This window comes from Camellia sinensis, chromosome 2 (genome assembly GCF_055761805.1).
Source record: "Camellia sinensis isolate YWXY chromosome 2, ASM5576180v1, whole genome shotgun sequence".
Lineage (NCBI taxonomy): Eukaryota > Viridiplantae > Streptophyta > Magnoliopsida > Ericales > Theaceae > Camellia > Camellia sinensis.
Window position 1 is genome coordinate 21,219,592 of NC_138962.1, and position 25,632 is coordinate 21,245,223.

The 25,632-nt window shown below is 33.8% G+C and overlaps 1 protein-coding gene across 1 annotated transcript; it reads right to left on the bottom strand.

The window, feature by feature from the left end:
• Window positions 1-9,398: 9,398 nt before the first annotated feature.
• On the bottom strand, window positions 9,399-10,058 carry LOC145811693 (uncharacterized). The gene has a single exon (XM_082907573.1). The coding sequence runs from the start codon at window positions 10,056-10,058 to the stop codon at window positions 9,399-9,401; it is 660 nt and encodes a 219-aa protein (XP_082763699.1).
• Window positions 10,059-25,632: the final 15,574 nt, after the last annotated feature.

Sequence of the window (25,632 nt, forward strand, 5' to 3'; positions counted from 1 at the left end):
GGCTACATTCCAGTGTTTGTGAATGCATAGGACACATTCCAAAGCTCATCATTGGTTAGTTGTATACATATGTGTCAAAACCCTTTAATAGTAATTCTGCTAACTGTGTCTCTGTATCTAATTTTTTTGGCTTGCTAATCAACATGCACACACTTACCCTTTTTTCTCTTTCATTTGCAATATTTTTTTTGGTTCGGCAACCCCATGCTTTGCCATGCAGAAATCTGCAACTGACTAATCTTCCTCTAATTTATAGCAATTTTAGTATAATAGAAAAGAATTAGTTTCAACCAAACTACTAACATACAAGATAACAAAATTCATCCACTAATCATCCTCTAATCTTTATTCACTTTTCATGAGATAACATACAAGACAACAAAATTCCAAGAAATTGTTAAGTAATTGAAGCACACAAAACAAGGAACTCATACCCTATCGCGCTTCCATTATAGAAATTGTTAAATTCATCCACTTTTTATTTTTAGTGAACAATCTTTTGACGTGCCCTCATTTGAAGTCATCGTGAATAATCAAGTAATGTATTCACTGTGTATATATAAATACTAGGATTCTATGCACACACAAAAAATGTATAATAATCTTGCATGGGTGATTTAAGGATAGTTCAAACCCCAAAAGGCAATCAATTACATGTTTAAATTACAAGATTATTACGCTAAAAATTATTACAGAGAATGATAAGATTGGTGGTTGGCATTTGAAGGGGTAAGATGAAAATAACAAAGATACACAGAAGAGGAGATTGAGAGATTACAAATATGATAGTTGAAATGTTTGCATAGAAGAAGGCAAAGGGTGAGGTGAGAGATGGATAGACATAGATGGACATGAGTGGTGACCCATCACTACTGATTGTCCTTTATATAATGCAAAGGACTCCCAGATTGGGGACACACTAATAGACCTTCTTGAGGCGCCTTTAGCTTTACCATTCTATATCAATAACTCAAATTTTTTTTAATGTTTTTTAATTTTCCAACAGTGGCTTCAAGACCCATCGTTCAACACCAAAATAGAGGTATTTTACATTGTCTCTTGAAATTCCCTTTCTCTGCTCTTGATTGCTGTTGTTGGTTAATTATGTTGTTTGAATTCTGAATCCTTAAGGATTTGTTGGCTGATAAAATTTTGTATTACGTTTAAGATTTCATGTACAGCACACAGTGCTTCCCTTTTGTAATAGTCAGCCTTCTATTTGACATGTAACTTTATAGAGATATGTCCAATTTTGGAGTTAATAATAATGTATTTTGGAGTTGAGCCCATCTCAATCTCAATTAAACAGTGGACGTTTTATTTTTAGGCTTCTAAGTCTGTAGAAAATTTGCTAAAAATTTACCAAATAGGTTTTTGTTTTCAAGCTTCTTTTTTTCTCCTTCCTTGAAAGTTCAAACATTGAGTTTGCATTTGCTTTGACTGTTGGAAAACTTTTTGTTCTTTACGTGTTCGCAAAAATTTTTGCTTTATTATTGACTGTAAATGAAATAACATAACAACAACTTAAAGATCACATAAACAGGTAATTAAACTAAAATAAAACTATTTGGGTGTTAATTGAATTTCATTTGAAAACTCGCCTATGTTCTTATAATGTTTAATTTCAAATCCCTTCTTTCGATTGGCAACTCCCACAGCTTCTGTGAACTTAGATAGATGTTTTAGAGTTTGTTTCGTGGTGGGTCACCAAAGCTCAACAATGGTTATTTGCCTATGCCATTTTCTTGGTATAGAAACAGGGATTTTCAGGTTGAAGGCATAATTTCATCTCTACAATTGATAATTTATTTTTAAGACAAGAAGAGTTGGGATTACAATTATATTAAATTAATAATTGATAATTGATAATTTATTAAATAGTATTGGGATTACAATTATATTCTAATCCCAACATTATTTACACCGTGCCTTCAGGCACGAGTATACGCTGGTATATATATCTATATAATAAGGGAGAAAGCATTTTGAAAATGTATAAAAATGTATGTAAGATACATTTTGATCCAATGGTTGAGATGAATCTTAGATATATATCAATGATTCAGATCAATCCTCTCAAATATTAGTTCCCGTCCAAAAACTCTTCTCTCTCCCATGTCTTTGAAAGGTCGCCGACCTACTTCCCCTCTGTCTCTCTCTCTCCCTCTCTCCTCATCCTTGATTTTAAACTCTGTTCATCATACTGTCACACAAACGTTCTCCATCTCTCTGACTAGCTCTCTGGTTTCAGTTCTGGACTAGAAAGTTTTGGTTGTGTAACCTCTAGCAAATGGGTTTCTAACTCTGTTTCTATCTCCAGCAAAGTTTTGATTTCTCTTGAATATATTATTTCTCTTGAATATGAAATGGGTTTTGATTTCTAATATATTATTTCCTTTGATTTCTATCTCCAGCAAATGGGTTTTGATCTCTTGAATATTATTTCTCTTTGTGTAACCTCCAGCAAAGGTTTTTGTGGATTGCCCATTGGGTTTAACCTCCAGCATTTGAAATGTTTTTGTGGATTCAAACATTGGGTTTTTATGGAGGTTTTTGTGTAACAAAGCACTATGCGTTGCAACAAATTAATTAGTTTTGGTTTAACCCAATGTTTAATTATATATGCTTTTGTTTAATTATATATGATTCCAATGTTTGAAATGTTTAACCTCCAGCAAATTATATATAAATCAAAACCATGTCGTCTTTTGTTGCTTTGTAATTAATTTTTCTGGATTTGATGGGTAGTTTGATCCTGTTTTCAATTTTTTTGTACTCTTTTATGTGTGAATCTTGAGCAGCATTAAATTTTGCTTATTTCTTGAAGGTTGCCCAATTGCTTGGTTTGCATGAAGAATATGTTCTACCTAAAAAAAGCAATTCAGGTGTGTATTTTTATTTATTTTTTATTTTGCTAATTATGATATATATAATTTGCTTATTTGTATATGTGTATATATGATTCCAATATGTAAGTTTAATTTGAAATGTTTGCAGACACCCTCTGTAATCTGATGTTTGAAACATTGGGCAAACATTTCAAACATTACCAGAACTTCAGATCTTGAGTCTAAGATCCAACGGGATATCAGGTCCTTTCCCTTCTGATTTTTCCAAACTTGGAAACTTGACTGGCCTTTGTCTTCAATTCAATAATTTCTTTGGCCCTTTGCCTTCGGATTTCTCGGCTTGGAAAAGTCTCTCAATCATCAATTTATCCAACAATGGTTTCACTGGTAGTATCCCTTTTTCAATTGCAAATCTAACTCACCTCAGACCAACTCGCTTTCTGGTGAACTCCCTGACTTGAATCTCCCTAGCCTGCAAGTGGTCGATCTATCCAACAATAATCTCACTGGTACTGTACCTCGATCTCTTCAAAGATTTCCAAGTTGGGCATTCTTAGGTAACAATCTTTCTACTGGAAATTCATCCCCTCCTGCACTTCCACCCAATGCTCAACCATCAAAGAAATCAACAAAACTTAGTGAACCTGCAATACGGGGAATCATAATTGGCGGTTGCACTCTGGGATTTGTGGTACTTGCTTTCCTGATGATTGTCTGCCACTCAAAGAAAGATGGTGAAAAAGGGGTCTTAGCCAAATCACAGAAGAAAGAAGTGTCTGCAAAGAAAGCAATTTCCGGGAGTCGAGATGGGAATGGAAAGCTTGATTATTATATATACACATATACATTTCAAATTGGAATCATATATAATTTGAAATGTTTGCCCAATGTTTGATTTTTCACATAGTTTTGATTTATGAAATGAGTTTGATTATTATATATATAATTTTGAACACACACCCTCTGTAATCTGATGGCTCTGTCAATTTGGTCCCCTGTGACTCTTTATTGAAACACCCATTATTTATCTTCTTTATGTAAAAAATTGTGCATATCTGTTAACCTTAAGTTGTGTTCGTATTAATTTTGGTAAAGTTTCTTTTGAATCTGTTAAACCCATGTTCTATTTTATTTTTTTGGTGCAAACCCATGTTCTAATTTTGGTTTGATAAGAATGTTTCTGTTTTTTGTTATTGCTCACTTTTTCAAATTTTGTGAAAGTTAAACCCATGTTTTCAAATTGCTCACTTTTGTGAAAGTTAAACCCATGTTTTAAATTTTGTGAAAGTTAAACCCATTTTGTGAAGTTGTGTTCGTATTGCTCACTTTTTCAAATTTTGTTCTAATGCTTGATGCTATCAATAGGATATTCTTGGTTTAAAATTATATTTAAGCTTGCCAATCTCAAATCGATTAACAGAAAGAGCTGTACAATCATGATATTTCTATGTCTATCTCTGTATTTATTTATTTCTTTGTCATATGAACTTATGAAGGTTAAGTTGCATTTGTTGAATGCTAATTCTTATTTGGGCGTAATCTGATCTCCACCATCGCATCGTGTCGCCTCCGATCTCAACCCACTACGGCACCTTCGTCCTCCATCGTAGAGAAACTGTAAATCATCTATACCTGTCACGACCCAAACCCAGTACCCAAAGGTTTAATGTCGTAACAAGATAAATAAAATAAAATAAAGTGATTCGGATAATTCTGTAGTTACAGCGCAAGCGGATAAATTAAATAAATTAAAATAAATAACTGGGTACCAACTATTTACTTAAAAGGTAATAAAACATAGTCATTGGAGCTTCACTATATTACAAGAGTTTAATAATAGAAGACATAAATCTAAAAATAAAAAATAAATAAATAAATAACATAGCGATTCATTTTCCATCTTGATCCCGCTAAACCTTGTCACCTGAAAGGGGTAACAGCTATAAGCGCATAGCAGAGTGACAAATATTATACTATGAGGGCACAAAATGGCCATGGATATTTATTTAAACTAAAACATTATAAATTGAGTTGAGTTGAATACACAATTTAATTAAGTGCCGGAAACTGAAATAATCACTATAACCACGGTACATCACTAAGTGACTAGCACTATACTGGTCAATGGATCCATGACAAACACTGGGCCACAAAGTGGTCAATCACTAAGCCAATGGTTATTTAAGTCCCCCAAGGCATGGGACTCCCGTGGTGGTATTCACAAAACATATTTTCACATAAGGTTATAGCCAATTATTCTTTAAAATAAAAACAAACATATCCATGGATTTCCTTTTAAGCAAATAGGGTTCAGAAATAAAACCACATAACTGAAATCTTTATAAAACATAACTTTTATTAATATACTAATAAAATATAACTTGTATAAAATAGATTTTGGTTAGTCAAAACATAAATAAAATACATTTTGGTAACTCAAGGTATAATATAACTCACCTTAATAGTGACCCTTAGCCTTACTCCACTAACCCAACTTATTTACGTACCTCTCCTTCTCTCTTTTCTTCCCTTTTCTTTCTTTTCTTTTTCCTTTCTTTCCTCACTGATTTCCAATCACTCTTATGCTTCTGTTCAGCTCTTCCCAATTTATAGCGAAGTAGAAATGCCCCGAGGCCGACGCGTGGCAATCTAATCCAATTTCATAATCCACTCCGATCTCCTTCATTAAAACTTAGATTGTCACTTATCCATTAAATATATATATAAGATATTTACATTTTAGTCCAGATTCTTAATATTATTATATAATTAAATTAATTCTTAATTAAATTACATTCTATCATATATCAATAGAAAATTAAATATTTATTTTACTACCACACTCATTATTATTATTATTATTATTATTATTATTATTATAATATTATTATTTATTCCCCCTTTTTTTTAACTTTAATTTGTATTATAAATTTTATATTTGTGTTAATTTAGCCTTAAATAATAATCCCTAATTAATAACCCAACGCCATTTTAGATTTATACATTTATTCATTTAATAATCTTTCATCACGTGCAACCATAATTATATATAAATAAAAATATTTATGTAGACTTGACTAAACGTTCGGGGTGTCACATTTCTCCCATTCCAAACAAAAGTTTGTCCTCAAACTTGACGTACCTTAACCTTCGAAGAGGTGCGGGTATTTAGCTCGTATTTGTGCTTCGGTTTCCCACGTAGCTTCTTCGATGTGATGATTTCACCATAAGACCTTTACCAATGGTATGATCTTATTTCGGAGAACTTGATTACGATGATCGAGAATTTGCACTGGTTGTTCTTCGTAGGTGAGATCTTCTCGAACCTCCAAGTTCTCATAATCGATAACATGTTCTGGATCTCAGAGATACCGTCGGAGCATTGAAACGTGAAACACGTTGTGGATATTAGATAGCTCAGGAGGTAGTGCAAGGCCATAGGCTACAGGACCAATTCTTTCCAGTATCTCGAATGGCCCGATGTAACGTGGGTTTAGTTTCCCGCGTTTTCCAAACCGGATTACTCCTCTTGTTGGGGAGATTTTGAGAAACACATGGTCCCCTACTTGAAATTCCAAGTCTCGTCTCCGAGTATCTGCATAACTTTTCTGGTGGCTCTGAGCGGTGCGAATTCGCTGTTGAATGAGTTGGATTTTCTCACTAGTGACTTGCACGATTTCAGGGCCTAACAATTTCCTATCCCCGACCTCCGTCCAGCACAGAGGTGATCGACATCTTCTTCCATACAGAGCTTCGTACGGCGCCATTCCAATGCTTGCCTGGTACCTGTTGTTATAGGCGAATTCCACCAAAGGTAGGTGCTCATCCCAGTTACCCTTGAGGTCCAACACGCATACGCGTAACATGTCTTCCAACGTTTGGATTGTTCTTTCGGATTGCCCATCGGTTTGTGGATGATAGGCCGTGCTGAATTTCAGTGTAGTTCCCAAAGCTTCTTGTAATCTATTCCAGAAATGAGACACGAAACGAGGATCTCGGTCAGACACGATTGATATTGGGATACCATGAGATCGAACAATCTACTTGATATATAAAGTGGCAAACTTATTTAGAGGGTACATGATTTTGATTGGTAGAAAGTGTGTTGACTTTGTTAATCGGTCTACTATAGCCCATATTGCATCATTCTTTGAAAAAGATTGTGGTAGCCCGACCACGAAGTCCATAGTAATGTGTTCCCACTTCCATTCAGGAATAGGGAGTGGTTGCAACATTTCTGCAGGTCTCTGATGTTCCGCTTTAACTTGTTGACAACGCAGGCATTTGGAGACATGGCTTGTTATGTCTTTCTTCATTTCGGTCCACCAGAAGTATTCCTTCAGATCGTGATACGTCTTCGTATTGCCAAGATGGATTGCAACCCTCGAGTTATGAGTTTCTACCAATATCCTTTTCTTGAGTTCTGGAAGGTCGGGTACGCAAATTCGATTTCGAAATTTTAGTATCCCATTGCTAATTGTAAAGTCAGGATCAGGTGTGTTTCCTTGTTCCTCGTACTTTTTCTTCAAAAGTTTGTCTTCACATTGGCGGGCTCTAATTTCTTCCATCAACTCGGGTTCCACGATTATGTTGGCGAGCAATCTATGGATCTTGCGGGGAACGAGTGTACATGCCAAACTTTTGGTCGTTTTTCGACTTAGTGCATCTGCTACTACATTAGCTTTGCCGGGATGATGATGAATCTCTATATCGTAGTCCTTCATGAATTCTAGCCATCGTCGTTGCCTCATATTCAATTCCTTCTGTGTAAACAGATATTTGAGACTTTTGTGATCAGTGTAGATTTCGCAGGCTACTCCATAGAGATAATGACGCCAGATTTTGAGGGCGAAGATCACTGCAGCCAATTCTAGATCATGAGTTGGATAGTTCCTTTTGTGAGTCTTTAGTTGGCGAGAGGCATAAGCAATGACCTTCCCGTTTTGTATAAGAACGCAACCCAAACCATTGTATGAGGCATCGCTGTAAATTATAAACCCTTCTGCTTCCACGGGGAGCGCTAGTATTGGAGCCGTCACGAGTCTGTCCTTCAATTCTTGGAAGCAACATTCCTGCTTGTCCGTCCATTCAAAGGGTGTGTTCTTTTGGGTTAGCTGGGTCAATGGTGAAGCTATCTTCGAGAAGTCTTGCACAAAGCACTGGTAATAGCCGGCTAGGCCCAAGAAGCTTCGAATCTCGGATACGTTAGTAGGTCGTGGCCAATCCACGATTGCTACAACCTTTTGGGGATCAACTGAAATGCCATCTTTGTTAATGACGTGACCGAGGAAGTGTACACTAGTGATCCAGAATTCGCATTTCTTCAACTTGGCATAAAGTTTGTGATCACGTAATGTCTGTAGAACTTTTCGCAAGTGGTGTTCATGATCTTCTGGCGATTTAGAGTATATGAGAATGTCGTCAATGAAGACAATGACGAACTCGTCAAGATAGGGTTTGAACACTCGATTCATGAGGTCCATAAAGGCCGTTGGAGCATTGGTGACGCCAAATGGCATGACAAGGAACTCGTAGTGCCCATAACGGGTCCTAAAGGCAGTCTTTTCGATGCTTTCCGTTTTGACTTTTAGTTGATGGTAACCAGAACGCAAATCAATTTTTGAGAACACTTGGGCGCCTTGCAGTTGATCAAACAAGTCGTCGATTCGTGGCAAGGGGTACCGATTTTTGATGGTGACTTTATTTAGTTCTCGATAGTTGATACATAACCTCATTGTACCATCCTTTTTCTTTACGAACAACACCGGAGCTCCCCATGGTGAAGTACTTGGTCGGATGAAGCCTTTATTCAGTAATTCTTGGAGTTGAGTTTTTAGTTCTTTCAATTCTGCCATGGACATGTGGTAAGGGGTCTTTGAGATTGGTTGGGTACCAAGTTGAGTTTCAATGGTGAACTCGATTTCCCGATCAACTAGGGTGCCAGGCAGGTCTTCAGGAAACATGTCCGGAAATTCTAGAACTACGGGGATCGCATCAAGTGTGGGGGTCTCTTGTTGAGTATCAATCACATAACATACACAACCACAACAACCCTTTCTTAGCAGTCGTTGGGCTGTTATGAAGGATATAATACAGGGAGGGGGAGAGGCTCTAGTTCCTTCGAAGACAAGCTCGAGTTGGTTTGGTGACCTGAGGAACACCTTTTTGGCTTTACAATCGATAGAGGCACGATTAGCAGCTAGCCAATCCATTCCTAAGATTACATCAAAGGTACTAATGCTATAAGGGGTATCAAGTCTACGTGTAAGGTTTCACCTTTTAAGGATACAGTGCAAGATTTGTACACATCAGTACTAAGGGTGGAATTTCCAGAGGGAAAAGACACAGATATGATGTATCCTAAGGGTTCGGGTATTGGCATTAACTTGGTAGCAAAGTGTGGTGTAACAAAAGAATGGGTTGAACCAGAGTCAAAGAGAAACCAGAGTCAAAGAGAACATGGGCTAAGTGACCACAAATAGAGAGTGTACCTGACACAACATTTTCAGTAACTTCTGGGTTTCCAGGCACCAGGGCAAAAGCTCTTCCTTAGCGTTTTTGGTCTTTTCTCGCTCCTTCAGGTACTGCGGGTTTTCGGACTGGTTCAAAGGGGCGGACGAGCTTTGGACAATTTCTCAGTAAATGGCCAACTTGGCCACATCTAAAGCATGCTCTCGTATCTTGACGGCATGGTCCCCAATGAGTCCTTCCACAGGCAGAGCAAGCTGGAATGATGCCACCTTTAGGGTCTGTAGGACTTTGATTGCTTAGACCGATTGAACTGGTTGTGCTTGTATTTATTCTCTTGGGAGGTGCGACACTGGGCCTTCTATTATCTCTTTCCCAAAATCGCTTCCTCTGACTTGGCTCCCCAGATCGCAAAGCTTTAATTCCTTTTTCCGCAATGTTCGCTCGATCTACCACCGCCGCGTAGGTTGGTAGTTTTAGAACCTCCAGCCTATCCTTAATTTCAGGATCCAAACCTACTTCAAATTTCCTGGCTTTTCGGGCTTCGGTGGGAATGACATATGTCGCGAACCGTGCCAGCTGTGTGAACTTACTTTCATATTCGGCTACTATCATGGTTCCTTGCCTTAGATGTATGAATTCTGACGCTTTTTGTTCCCGTAGTGAATCTGGAAAGTACTTTTCATAGAATACTTCTAAAAACCTCGCCCAAGTCACAATATCTTCCTTTTCCAAGGTCATTCCTGTGCATCGTCTTTGAAGGTGAAGGTGGCAAAAGTCACCTTCTGTCTTTCTGTGCAAGGTAGTGCGCGAAAGATTTTCTCCATGTCCCTGACCCAAGCCTCTGCTACTAGTGGGTTTGAACTGTCGATAAACGTGGTGGGTTTCAGATCTTGAAATTATTTGATCATAGTCGATCCTTCTCGTCTTTCTACTGTCCCATTGGTTATGCTGCTTTGCAAGGCCTGTAAAAAGTTGGTGACTGCCCTTTCCATGATCTGTTCCGTTGGGATGGTACCACTGACTGATGATCCGTTTTCATTTCCTTCGTTGGCCATTACTGCAAGGTAAAATGATGTAAGCGTGATATCATATTGAAACAATTTTGATACAACGTCATATGTAACATATTAGTTCTATTATTACCACATTTGTATATATCATATTAGTTTTGCTATTAATATCACCACTTTTATATATAATATAATAACTTTACCATCATGTTAACATTACCAAATATACATCACATTAATACCAGATACATCATTGTTACCATATATAAGGTGTCAGTCTGGCGGTCACAAATCAATGTCTAATCCTATTAATACAAAAAGATTAGACTACTCATGGTCAGCTCACAAAAAGGGTCTTCTGGTCAGATATCTAAAATGATCCATTAGGCCACCAAGAGAACTGGCCTCGGAAAACTGGTCCATGAAACAACTCCGGAAACTCACTTTTCATGATGGACTCAAACTCCCACCCACTAAGCTCAACTCCGAAGCAGCTCCATACTATCTGAACCACGTAAACAGGAGCACCGTGATCATAACCCCAGAATTCCCGTCCAGTAATCCGTATCGGTGTCTCCAGGTATGATGCACCGTCGGTAAAGTCCACAGCTGGGGTATAAACAATGTGTTGGGGAGGTGGTGTCGTGGTGCGAAGGTGGCTACTAGGATATGCAGGTCCCCTCCTCTCTGCAAAGCCTACGGGTAGAGGTGCGACCAGAAAATGTGGTGGTTCTATATCTGGAGCAAGACCAACAACGTGGATTGGTCCTATGCACCTTTCGCGGGTGCTATCTCGGCTAAGTCTCCAGAATAATAAGTCCTCATCAGGGTCAGCCTATAAGTAAACGGATCTTTCCATGAGATGGTCAAGTGTTGGATGGGCTTGCCTGACCAGACTCTCTGAGTCACCCCGGCCCTCTAACTGGTTCGGGAGGAGATGAGCTTCTGGGGACTCGTACCAGAATAGTTCCAATAGGTTTGCCATGTCCTACAACACAAGAAAACTTAGCCTAGACATATATATAACATGACTTATATGCGTTAGACATATCACATAATAATGCAAGTTTAATACATTTTTTTTTTTGGAAAATTATATAAAATTTTAAAAACTTGTACTATATATATATATATATTTTATTTATTCATTTAATTATTTTTTTTTTTTTATTATTTTTTTATTTCTTTATTTATTTATTTATTTATTTATTTTTTAAAAAAAAACATTGCTCTCATACCCACTTTTTTCACGACCCAAACCCGGTACCCAAAGGTTTAATGTCGTAACAAGATAAATAAAATAAAATAAAGTGATTCGAATAATTCTGTAGTTACAGTGCAAGCGGATAAATTAAAATAAATAACTAGGTACCAACTGTTTACTTAAAAGGTAATAAAACATAGTCATTGGAGCTTTACTGTATTACAAGAGTTTAATAATAGAAGACATAAATCTAAAAATAAAAAAATAAAATAAAATAACATAGCGATTCATTTTCCATCTTGATCCTGCTAAACCTCGTCACTTGAAAGGGGTAACAGCTATAAGCACATAGCAGAGTGAGAAATATTATACTATGAGGGCACAAAATGGCCATGGATATTTATTTAAACTAAAACATTATAAATTGAGTTGAGTTGAATACACAATTTAATTAAGTGCCGGAAACTGAAATAATCACTATAACCACGGTACATCACTAAGTGACTAGCACTATATTGGTCAATGGATCCATGACAAACACTGGGCCACAAAGTGGTCAATCACTAAGCCAATGGTTATTTAAGTCCCCCAAGGCATGGGACTCCCATGGTGGTATTCACAAAACATATTTTCACATAAGGTTATAGCCAATTATTCTTTAAAATAAAAACAAACATATCCATGGGTTTCCTTTTAAGCAAATAGGGTTCAGAAATAAAACCACGTAACTGAAATCTTTATAAAACATAACTTTTATTAATATACTAATAAAATATAACTTGTATAAAATAGATTTTGGTAAGTCAAAACATAAATAAAATATATTTTGGTAACTCAAGGTATAATATAACTCACCTTAATTGTGACCCTTAGCCTTACTCCACTAACCCAACTTATTTACGTACCTCTCCCTCTCTCTTTTCTTTCCTTTTCTTTCTCTTCTTTTTCCTTTCTTTCCTCACTGATTTCCAATCACTCTTATGCTTCTGTTCAGCTCTTCCCAATTTATAGCGAAGTAGAAATGCCCCGAGGCCGACGCGTGGCAATCTAATCCAATTTCATAATCCACTCCGATCTCCTTCATTAAAACTTAGATTGTCACTTATCCATTAAATATATATATAAGATATTTACATTTTAGCCCAGATTCTTAATATTATTATATAATTAAATTAATTCTTAATTAAATTACATTCTATCATATATCAATAGAAAATTAAATATTTATTTTACTACCACACTCATTATTATTATTATTATTATAATATTATTATTTATTCCCCCTTTTTTTTAACTTTAATTTGTATTATAAATTTTATATTTGTGTTAATTTAGCCTTAAATAATAATCCCTAATTAATAACCCAACGCCATTTTAGATTTATACATATATTCATTTAATAATCTTTCATCACGTGCAACCATAATTATATATAAATAAAAATATTTATGTGGACTTGACTAAACGTTCGGGGTGTCACAATACCCATCTCTGATTTTTATATTTTTTGAATAAGAGAGAACAGTTTTTTTTTTCTTCTTCTTCCATTAATTTATTATTAGGTTGGATACTCTGTATTACTTTGGATGCTCTGTATTACTTTGGACAAATATTTGAACAAAATTCAAATATTGGATGCTCTGTATTACTTTGGACAAATATTGGGTTTGCTCACTCTGTATTATTCACTAAAACTGGCTTCTATTATTATTTTAATAATATTGGGTTCTTTTTTTATTTTTATTTTTAATTTTACATTTTGTTTGAATGGCTGAGATTTTTTTATTTTATATTTTATATTTTTTGAATACGGGAGAACGGTTTTTTTTTTTTTTTTAATTTATTTGCATTGGCTTTACATGGATTATTCTTAGCTATATCACTTGGTTGCATCATGACTTTCAAAGTTGATAAAAAAAATATTTTTTCTTTAGTTTCCATGTCAGAGAATTTCCTGTTCGATTGGAGAACCCTCATGTTATATCAGCAAATCAGATATGGGCTAGAGTTGTACCAGCTGGTCCATCTAGTTACTCTTTCAACTCTTCATATCGGAGTCGTGATTCCATAGAATACAAGCTGGAGCTTGGTAATGCTATTGGTACGTAATTAGGTACTGATAATGATGGTTTTAGGTGTTGGGTATCACAAGTACTATTAGTGGGTCAATGATTTGCATACCATGCACAATGATAGTCACAGGGGGTGATAAATTCTTTGACCCCCCTTGGTTTAGTCAGAATGTGAGCTTTTTTAGATCTGATCCTGTTGAGCTTTTTTAGATCTGATCCTGTTTTCCTGACAGAGGGAAATTTGGGCTTTTCAGTGCACTTGATAAAGATGTCATTAACATTCTTAGCTAGGAAAATTGCAAATGAACCTTTGATTAAATTAGTCTTCTATTTGATATCAGTAGCCTCATTGCCATAATAACTACTTCATAAATTATTTGTTCCTTAAATTTGATGTTGCAGTCAATTTTGCATTATTTAATAAATTATTTTGTGTAAGCATTATTTGACAATTTTCTATTTTCCATTATTTTGCAGTCAATTTTCCATTTTTATAAGCGTTATTTGAATTTTCCTGTTTAAGTCATTTTATATTTGAATTTTACATTTTATATTTTCCCTTATTATATAAATTCAAAAACCCTCTTCACTTACTTGACAATATGTTAAACACGTTTTTTTATTTTATTTTACTATTTTTGTTGAATTTTCTTTCTTTTTGGTCAAAAAATAAGTTTTTGTTAAAGTTTTCATTGACAAAGTTGCAATACATTTGCATAAGTTTTTTCTTGAATGACCTTATCTTATTTTTTTTTCTTTCTTTTTGGGCCCATGATTTTATTATTGGTATTTATTGCAGAGGTGCAATTTTTTAATGGACCTATTTTGAATGAAGTAACTTTCCATACATTTTGGTGATTTTTTTATTATAGAGTCAATGCAAATAATGCTTATTTTGAATTTTGTCTGTGAACATTTTGTTTTGCTCTGAAGTCTATTGTGTAGTGTTCTGCTTTGCTTAATTTGATGGAAGGGCTGTGATGGTGAGATAGTGGCAAATGGTTGTGTTCAAAAATATTGTATGAAGTTCTGACACAGTTGATTCTTATGCTATGAATGAGAAGAATATACAAATGAAGCATATTTTTGTATGCATATTTTTGTACATGGTGCAGCTCATTTTTTGAATAGGAATGCAAAAAAAAATATGTGAAAGACAGACCCCGCAAAGGACTAATGGCTACTTCTTTCTACCGACAAATTGTCTTTCAACACAATTTTTTTCTTCCTAAAGACAGACCCCACATGAATATATTAAATTTTAAGTTTTTTTTTTCGTTAATTTTTCCTAAATTTTAATGATACCTACAATTATTCAAACAAAACTGGCTTATGTGTGGTGGCAGCATACACTGTTTCTAATATATTCATGTTTCCCATGATTAATTAAATGTTGAGGTTGCATTAAATTAATTAATTAATTGACATTATTTACACTGAACATTATAATTATATTTTAATCCCAACATTATTTACGACGTGCCTTCAGGCACGGGCATACGCTAGTATATATATATATATATATATAACTATTAATTTATAACAAATTTTACATTTTAAATTTCTCTTATGCTCATTTTTATTTGGATATATCATTAGAGGTTAAAAAATATGTGTACTAACTATAACGGAGCGATGCAATTTCGAAAACGAATTATAAATTTTAAAATTTAATTCACAATTAACAGATAAAACAATATGAATTGGTGCGATTTTTAACAAATTGTGCACAATCCTACTTGTTGGGGAGTCATCCGTAATACTACACCCTCAAAATCAAAACACAGATTGTAACATAGAAGCAAATGTGGCCCACCATGACCTTTTTGGTGAAGTTGTTTTTAAGCTAGAAAACATAAATTAAAAGTATCATTTTTTTAACTTTTAAATAATCAATTTTTTTGGTTTATTTAAATTATTTTTACCTAATAAATTATAAATAAAAACCGCACCAAATAGTCTGGTATATAGTCTCAATTTAGAATAAGTTATAACAAATAATCCCATGTTATTAGGACTTTGTTTGTTTCGACTTAGAATAAGTTATAACAAATAATCCCATGTTATTAGGACTTTGTTTGTTTCGACGTAAAATATTTTTACATAAAAAAATATATATTTTTGTCACGTGTGTTTTAAAGAAAAAAATCTATTAAACAATGTAACTAAGATGGATGGTGTTGGAGATTATGACCAGGAATGAAATTTAGGATTTAAATTGATGAAATTAAATTCTTGAGATTTAATTTGAAAAGCATGCTAAAACTTGGTTTTTTTCTTTTTCTTTTTTTTTTTTTTTTTGTGTGTGTGTAATTTACCCAATATTTTTGTGTCATTTTTTTAAAAATAATTTACTTTTAAAATTTTTGTAAGTTATTTTTTATAAAGTCGACTCTCACTTACTATCTTTTAAAAGTATTTAGTGTTTTCTAAATATCTTAGCTTATTAAAAAGTTATAAATAATATTTTATTGAATCAAAATTTCTCTTTTAGATAATAAAATCTTTTTGTTTTAAATGTCAACTAAACGCCGAAAAACAAAAATATTTTTTTTTTATGTAAAAATATTTTACGTCGAAACAAACAGAGTCCTAATAACATGGGACTATTTGTTATAACTTATTCTAAATTGAGACTATATACCAGACTATTTGGTGCAGTTTCTATTTATAATTTATTAGGTAAAAATAATTTAAATAAACCAAAAAAATTGATTATTTAAAAGTTAAAAAAATGATACTTTTAATTTATGTTTTCTAGCTTAAAAACAACTTCACCAAAAAGGTCATGGTGGGCCACATTTGCTTCTATGTTACAATCTGTGTTTTGATTTTGAGGGTGTAGGATTGAGGGTGTAGTATTACGGATGACTCCCCAACAAGTAGGATTGTGCACAATTTGTTAAAAATCGCACCAATTCATATTGTTTTATCTGTTAATTGTGAATTAAATTTTAAAATTTATAATTCATTTTCGAAATTGCATCGCTCTGTTATAGTTAGTACACATATATTTTTTAACCTCTAATGATATATCCAAATAAAAATGAGCATAAGAGAAAATTAAAATGTGAAATTTGTTATAAATTAGTAGTTTTATATATATATATATACTAGCGTATGCCCGTGCCTGAAGGCACGGCGTAAATAATGTTGGGATTAAAATATAATTATAATGTTCAGTGTAAATAATGTCAATTAATTAATTAATTTAATGCAACCTCAACATTTAATTAATCATGGGAAACATGAATATATTAGAAACAGTGTATGCTGCCACCACACATAAGCCAGTTTTGTTTGAATAATTGTAGGTATCATTAAAATTTAGGAAAAATTAACGAAAAAAAAAAACTTAAAATTTAATATATTCATGTGGGGTTTGTCTTTAGGAAGAAAAAAATTGTGTTGAAAGACAATTTGTTGGTAGGAAGAAGTAGCCATCAGTCCTTTGTGGGGTCTGTCTTTCACAAATTTTTTTTGCATTCCTATTCAAAAAATGAGCTGCACCATGTACAAAAATATGCATACAAAAATATGCTTCATTTGTGTATTCTTCTCATTCATAGCATAAGAATCAACTGTGTCAGAACTTCATACAGTATTTCTTGAATACAACCATTTGCCACTATCTCACCATCATAGCCCTTCCATCAAATTAAGCAAAGCAGAACACTACACAATAGACTTCAGAGCAAAACAAAATGTTCACAGACAAAATTCAAAATAAGCATTATTTGCATTGACTCTATAATAAAAAAATCACCAAAATGTATGGAAAGTTACTTCATTCAAAATAGGTCCATTAAAAAATTGCACCTCTGCAATAAATACCAATAATAAAATCATGGGCCCAAAAAGAAAGAAAAAAAATAAGATAAGGTCATTCAAGAAAAAACTTATGCAAATGTATTGCAACTTAGGCAATGAAAACTTTAACAAAAACTTATTTTTTGACCAAAAAGAAAGAAAATTCAAGAAAAACAGTAAAATAAAATAAAAAAAACGTGTTTAACATATTGTCAAGTAAGTGAAGAGGGTTTTTGAATTTATGTAATAAGGGAAAATATAAAATGTAAAATTCAAATATAAAATGACTTAAACAGGAAAATTCAAATAATGCTTATAAAAATGGAAAATTGACTGCAAAATAATGGAAAATGGAAAATTGTCAAATAATGCTTACACAAAATAATTTATTAAATAATGCAAAATTGACTGCAGCATCAAATTTAAGGAACAAATAATTTATGAAGTAGTTATTATGGCAATGAGGCTACTGATATCAAATAGAAGACTAATTTAATCAAAGGTTCATTTGCAATTTTCCTAGCTAAGAATGTTAATGACATCTTCATCAAGTGCACTGAAAAGCCCAAATTTCCCTCTGTCAGGAAAACAGGATCAGATCTAAAAAAGCTCACATTCTGGCTAAACCAAGGGGGGTCAAAGAATTTATCACCCCCTGTAACTATCATTGTGCATGGTATGCAAATCATTGACCCACTGATAGTACTTGTGATACCCAACACCTAAAACCATCATTATCAATACCTAATTACGTACCAATAGCATTACCAAGCTCCAGCTTGTATTCTATGGAATCACGACTCCGCTATGAAGAGTTGAAAGAGTAACTAGATGGACCAGCTGGTACAACTCTAGCCCATATCTGATTTGCTGATATAACATGAGGGTTCTCCAATCGAACAGGAAATTCTCTGACATGGAAACTAAAGAAAAAATATTTTTTTTTATCAACTTTGAAAGTCATGATGCAACCAAGTGATATAGCTAAGAATAATCCATGTAAAGCCAATGCAAATAAATTAAAAAAAAAACCGTTCTCCCGTATTCAAAAAATATAAAATAAAAAAATCTCAGCCATTCAAACAAAATGTAAAATTAAAAATAAAAAAAGAACCCAATATTATTAAAATAATAATAGAAGCCAGTTTTAGTGAATAATACAGAGTGAGCAAACCCAATATTTGTCCAAAGTAATACAGAGCATCCAAAGTAATACAGAGCATCCAACATAATAATAAATTAATGGAAGAAGAAGAAGAAAAAAAAAACTGTTCTCCCTTATTCAAAAAATATAAAAATCAGAGATGGGTATAGATGATTTACAGTTTCTCTACGATGGAGGACGGAGGTGCCGTAGTGGGTTGAGATCGGAGGCGACGCGATGCGACGGTGGAGATCAGATTATGCCCAAATAAGAATTAGCATGCAACAAATGCAACTTAACCTTCATAAGTTCATATGACATAGAAATAAATAAATACAGAGATAGACATAGAAATATCATGATTGTACAGCTCTTTCTGTTAATCGATTTGAGATTGGCAAGCTTAAATATAATTTTAAACCAAGAATATCCTATTGATAGCATCAAGAATTAGAACAAAATTTGAAAAAGTGAGCAATACGAACACAACTTCACAAAATGGGTTTAACTTTCACAAAATTTAAAACATGGGTTTAACTTTCACAAAAGTGAGCAATTTGAAAACATGGGTTTAACTTTCACAAAATTTGAAAAAGTGAGCAATAACAGAAAACAGAAACATTCTCATCAAACCAAAATTAGAACATGGGTTTGCACCAAAAAAATAAAATGGAACATGGGTTTAACAGATTCAAAGAAACTTTACCAAAATTAATACGAACACAACTTAAGGTTAATTAACAGATATGCACAATTTTTTACATAAAGAAGATGAATAATGGGTGTTTCAATAAAGAGTCACAGGGGACCAAATTAACAGAGCCATCAGATTATAGAGGGTGTGTGTTCAAAATTATATATATAATAATCAAACTCATTTCATAAATCAAAACCATGTGAAAAATCAAACATTGGGCAAACATTTCAAATTATATATGATTCCAATTTGAAATGTATATGTGTATATATAATAATCAAGCTTTCCATTCCCATCTCAACTCCCGGAAATTGCTTTCTTTGCAGACAATTCTTTCTTCTGTGATTTGGCTAAGACCCCTTTTTCACCATCTTTCTTTGAGCGGCAGACAATCATTAGGAAAGCAAGTACCACAAATCCCAGAGCGCAACTGCCAATTATGATTCCAGTATTGCAGGTTCACTAAGTTTTGTTGATTTCTTTGATGGTTGAGCATTGGGTGGAAGTGCAGGAGGGGATGAATTTCCAGCAGAAAGATTGTTACCTAAGAATGCCCAACTTGGAAATCTTTGAAGAGATCAAGGTACAGTACCAGTGAGATTATTGTTGGATAGATCAACCACTTGCAGGCTAGGGAGATTCAAGTCGGGGAGTTCACCAGAAAGCGAGTTGGTCTGAGGTGAGTTAAATTTGCAATTGAAGAAGGGATACTACCAGTGAAACCATTGTTGGATAAATTGATGATTGAGAGCCTTTTCCAAGCCGAGAAATCCGAAGGCAAAGGGCCAAAGAAATTATTGAATTGAAGATAGAGGCCAGTCAAGTTTCCAAGTTTGGAAAAATCAGAAGGGAAAGGACCTGATATCCCGTTGGATCTTAGACTCAAGATCTGAAGTTCTGGTAATGTTTGAAATGTTTGAAATGTTTGCCCAATGTTTCAAACATCAGATTACAGAGGGTGTCTGCAAACATTTCAAATTAACCATTTCAAATTAAACGTACATATTAGAATCATATATACATATATACAAATAAGCAAATTATATATATCATAATTAGCAAAATAAAAAATAAATAAAAATACACACCTGAATTGCTTTTTTTAGGCAGAACAGATGCTTCATGCAAACCAAGCAATTGGGCAACCTTCAAGAAATAAACAAAATTTAATGCTGCTCAAGATTCACACATGAAAGAGTACAAAAAATTGAAAATAGGATCAAACTACCCATCAAATCCACAAAAATTAATTACAAAGCAACAAAAGACGACTCAATTTACAAAAATCAATTACAAAGCAACAAAAGACGACATGGTTTTGATTTATATATAATTTGCTGGAGGTTAAACATTTCAAACATTGGAATCATATATAATTAAACAAAAGCATATATAATTAAACATTGGGTTAAACCAAAACTAATTAATTTGTTGCAACACACAGTGCTTTGTTACACAAAAACCTCCATAAAAACCCAATGTTTGAAATTAATTATATATGATTAAACATTTCAAATTAAACCCAATGTTTGAATCCACAAAAACATTTCAAATGCTGGAGGTTAAACCCAATGGGCAATCCACAAAAACCTTTGCTGGAGGTTACACAAAGAGAAATAATATTCAAGAGATCAAAACCCAGTTGCTGGAGATAGAAATCAAAAGAAATTATATATTAGAAATCAAAACCCATTCAATATTCAAGAGAAATAATATATTCAAGAGAGATCAAAACTTTGCTGGAGATAGAAACAGAGTTAGAAACCCATTTGCTGGAGGTTACATAACCAAAACTTTCCAATCCAGAACCGAAACCAGAGAGCTGGACAAAGAGATGGAGAAGGTTTGTGTGATAGTATGATGAATAGAGTTTAAAATCAAGGATGAGGAGAGAGTGAGAGAGAGAGACAGAGGGGGAGTAGGTCGGCGACCTTTCAGAGACATGGGAGAGAGAAGAGTTTTTGGGCGGGAACTAATATTTGAGAGGATTGATCTGAATCATTGATATATATCTAAGATTCATCACAACCATTGGATCAAAATGTATCTCACATACATTTTTATACATTTTCAAAAAGCTTTCTCCCTTATTATATAGATATATAAAAATCAACAAATTGATTTTTTTTGACTTTTTTGTGGGTAAGTTTTTTTTTTTTATTGATCGATTTTTGTAAGTTATGTGGGAAGTAATGAGACTCAAAATCGGTTAAAAACTAAAATTTGGCTTTTTATTTACTTCCCAAAAGGCCACAAATGTACTATAAAAGTGTTTTGAAAAGTTGGTAAAAAGTTAACTTTTTGAAATTTTTAACATATTTTGTCTTTTTATGAGTAAATTATGTGAGAAGTGACGTGACTCAAAATGGGTAAAAAGTTGAAAGCTGGCTTTTTACTAGCTTCCCAAAAGACTCCTATATAATGGGTGTGTGTATTTATATTATTATCAAGTGAATGCCTAAATTATTTTAGCAAAACATTATTCTCCTTATTGTGTCATTTAGGAAGTGAGTTGATTTTTTATTTTTTGGCTTTTTTGGCTATTTAGCCTGGGCTGAAAAGCTTGGTTTGGGAAGACCTCTTTGGCTTTTTGGCTTTTTTTGTGAGAGAAGAATATAATGACTATGGGTTGGATGTGATGTTTTGTTTTTTAGATCTAAAATAGCCTATTTTGTCTTTTGTGACTAAAATAGTCAAAAAAATCCTAGATAGCTCTTCCCAAACGGAGCTTATGTATATATATTAAAATAAATTTTTTTTATTATGCATTGGGTTTTATTAAGAATATACTTATTATTTAAGTAACATAAATATTATGATATTAAATTATTTATTATTTATTTTTATTATTAGTTATTAGAATTGTACACGCATTGCGTGTGTCACCTGCTAATATATATAAGATATATACTGTCAGTAGAAAATTAATTTACAAAAATATCCCAACTTTGTTAGTTATATTTTACTGAAACACACAAATAACTAAAATTATTTTAAAATAAAAAATAAAAAATTTAAATTAATAAAATTAAAATTTTAAAGTTTAATTTAAAAAACATGCTAAATCATGAGAGTTTTTTTTATATAATATATTTAAAAATATTTTACTTATTTTCTCTCTGTCCTGCTAATGAGTGTTACTGAGAGTTATTTTCTCTCTTCAATCATCCACACCTAATGACATGGTGTGCCACATCTGCTTCTTTGTTTCAATCTGTGTTTTGATTGTGTGAGCGTAGCATTACTCAGTCATTCTTGTCAATGTCATTGCCATCTGAGTCACACACTGCATTATTGAGTTGGCATTGAGCCTATTAAAACCCGCTTTGAAACTATATTTGTTCAACTCTTTCATAAAGGTGATTTACATACCAAATGAGGCCTTTGTCAATCTTGCAGACAGTAATCATGTCATCCATATAACAAGTGCCCCCCCGTGAAAGAAGAAGAAGAAGAAAGAACCCTTTGGTGGTGAGAGATGACTATGGCGGAATCTGTAGCTCTATCTTTTGCAACCTTTGTGGTGAAAAGTCTGGGCGGGTTGCTCATCCAGGAGGTGATAAACTTCCGTGGGGTGAGGCCCCAAGTTGAGTAATTGCAAGCCCAGCTGAACCGGATGCAATGCTTCTTAGAAGCTACAGATGCAAGACCAAAAGGAGGAGCAGATGATAATATAATCCACAACTGCGTTGGTGAGCTCAGAGAAGCATCGTATGATGCTGAAGCTGCAATTTCAACTTTTGTTGTCAAAATTGCATTTCGTACAAGTGGGAGATCAGATCAGTTCCCTTTCGTTCTCAAGAGGTGTTTGTGTATCTTCAAGGAATGTGTTAGCCCTTCGTGAGGTTAGGTTGGAGATTGAGGCTATTAATACCAGGATCACCAATAGCTGCACAACAGGTTTTCAAATTTGTGGCATATTAAATTCTACAGGAGTAGGAGAAAGTTCATCATCAACTTCTCTGGCTGAGAGGCAGCAACAATTAAGGCGATCCTATACCCATATTGTTGAGGAGGATGTTGTCGGCACAGAAGAAGATGTAAAAGCAGTAGTGGATCTTTTGGTGAAGGAGAAGATGCATTATAGAGTTGTTTCCATTCGGAGGATGGATGGTCTTGGCAAGACCACCCTTGCTATGATGGTTTACAAACACATTGAAATTATGCATCATTTTAAATGTGTTGCTTGGGCCTATATATCTCAACAACGCAATACAAGGGAAGTTCTTGAAGGGATTCTTATCAAACGAAGAAAGGAAAGCGATTGGAAAGTTGAAACATGATGAGCTAGTCAAGAAACTTCATCAAGTCCAAAGTGAGAAGAAATGTTTGGTGATTCTCGATGACATTTGGAAGGATGCGGATTGGGATAGTCTGAGTCCAGGCTTCCCAAATACTACAGAGGTAGGCACCAAGATATTGCCAACAACTCGCAATGAAAATGTTGCTAAGCATGTAGATCAACAATGCGTGCTTTATAAATTGAGGCATTTAACATAAAAGGAGAGTTGGGAGTTGTTTGTGAAGAAAACATTTCTGAGAAGACAAGGTACCGGTAATTATTAACATCCTACACAATCAAATGATTTGTGCTTTTAAAGTTTCAAATGTCTTTCTTAAACTACTTGCCTTTCGGATTTGAGTCCTTTCAATTCTACAATTCAATTTGAGAGAACAGTTTGGGTTTGGTAGACCCATTTTGAAGTCAATTTTAGTAATTTGAATCGTTCATTTTTGTTAGAATTCATCAGGTAGAATATTCATACAAAAATTCAAAATGATAGGATATCGATAGCTATATTTTTAAGTCACAATTGTATTACAAGAAATTTATGCTATTTTTATAAATATATTTGTTGTCTATTTTTATGACAAATGTGTGATTCAAACATATAATTATTGATATCTGATCATCTTTTTTTACAAGAATATTATACTCAATGAATCTTAAAAAGTGAACGGCGTTTATCACCGAGATCAGCCCAAAATGGGCCGATTAAGCCTAATTGCTCTCTCAAGTTGGATGGCCAACTTTATAATTATGTAGACAAATTGCCTAGTTTTTTAGGGATAATTTTAAATGAAATTAAAAATTAGTGAGAAGCAAAAAATAATTAAAAATTTATGAGGTGCAAGTGAATGCAAATAAGAGATATGTCCCTGCCACAACTTTACAAACTCATTTATAGCTCTGAATTTTTTATTATTTACCTCATTTCTTACCACTAACCTCCTTTAACAGCATTTATAAAATCCCAAGAGATTCTATCGTAGGATTTTTCAAGATCAATCTTAATAACCATACCCCCAGATTTACCCTTTTTGTATCGAAGAGTGAATAATTTCTTGAGTTATGATAATGTTGTCAATGGTAGTTCTGCCAGGTATGAAGCTACTCTGATTGGGACTGATGAGGTCAGAGAGGAGAGGTCTCATTCTATTAACAATGATCTTGGTGATGATCTTATAGGTGACATTACAGAGACTAATAGGTTTGAATTGTTTAATGGTCTCAAGGTTATCTAGTTTAAGAATGAGGACAATTTGTGTTTCATTGATCTCCTTAGGGACAATTTTGTTATGAAAGCAATTCTTGATGAAATAGCAAAAAGAACGGCCAACAATGTTCTAGTTCCTATGATAGAAAATAGCTTGGATACCATCTTTCCCAGGTGCTTTGAAAGCTTTAATGTTCTTGATGGCATTCTTCTCATAGTTAGAAATTGGGGCTAAAAACCTGTCATTGTCTTCTAAGGTAAATCTAGTTCTAGCAATGTTGGTCCAACTCTCCTAGAGGGTGATTTCCTCATACTTAAGCAGGTTATTAACATGATCAATGACATGGGTTTTAAGTGATTAGTGTCAGAAATCTAGCTACCCCTATCATCTCTAAGAACATTAATTTTTAACTTCCTTCTCTTATTGAGGGTAGAAATATGGAAAAACCTAGTGTTTTGGTCATCCATAATGAGCCATTTGGATCTAGACTTTTGAAACCAAAGAGTCTCCCCTTGAAAAAGAGTATTATTAAATTGTTTCACTAGGTCTTTTTTTAAAACATGAAGGTTGTGAGACAAGGAGTAGGCTTGGGCTTTTTGGATTCCCTCTATGCGAGCAAGGAGGGTTCTTTTTCTTTTAAAAATGTTTCCAAACATATCCTTATTCCAGATTTGCAACTTAAAATCTAAACGGCCTATTCTAAGGGTTAGACGGATGCATACCAAGGGTGAATACCACTAGAGGGGAGTGGTCTGAGTGTTTTCAAGGTAGTGTCCTCACAGTGCCTTCAGGAAAGAGGGCTCTCCATTTGTCATTCCTCATTGCTCTATCCAATCATTCCATGGTGTTGGCTAGTACTTGTCTGTTGTTAGTCCA

Excerpts from the sequence above, each read along its gene's own strand:
- LOC145811693 (XM_082907573.1), bottom strand. The coding sequence starts at position 10,058 with ATGACCTTGGAAAAGGAAGATATTGTGACTTGGGCGAGGTTTTTAGAA.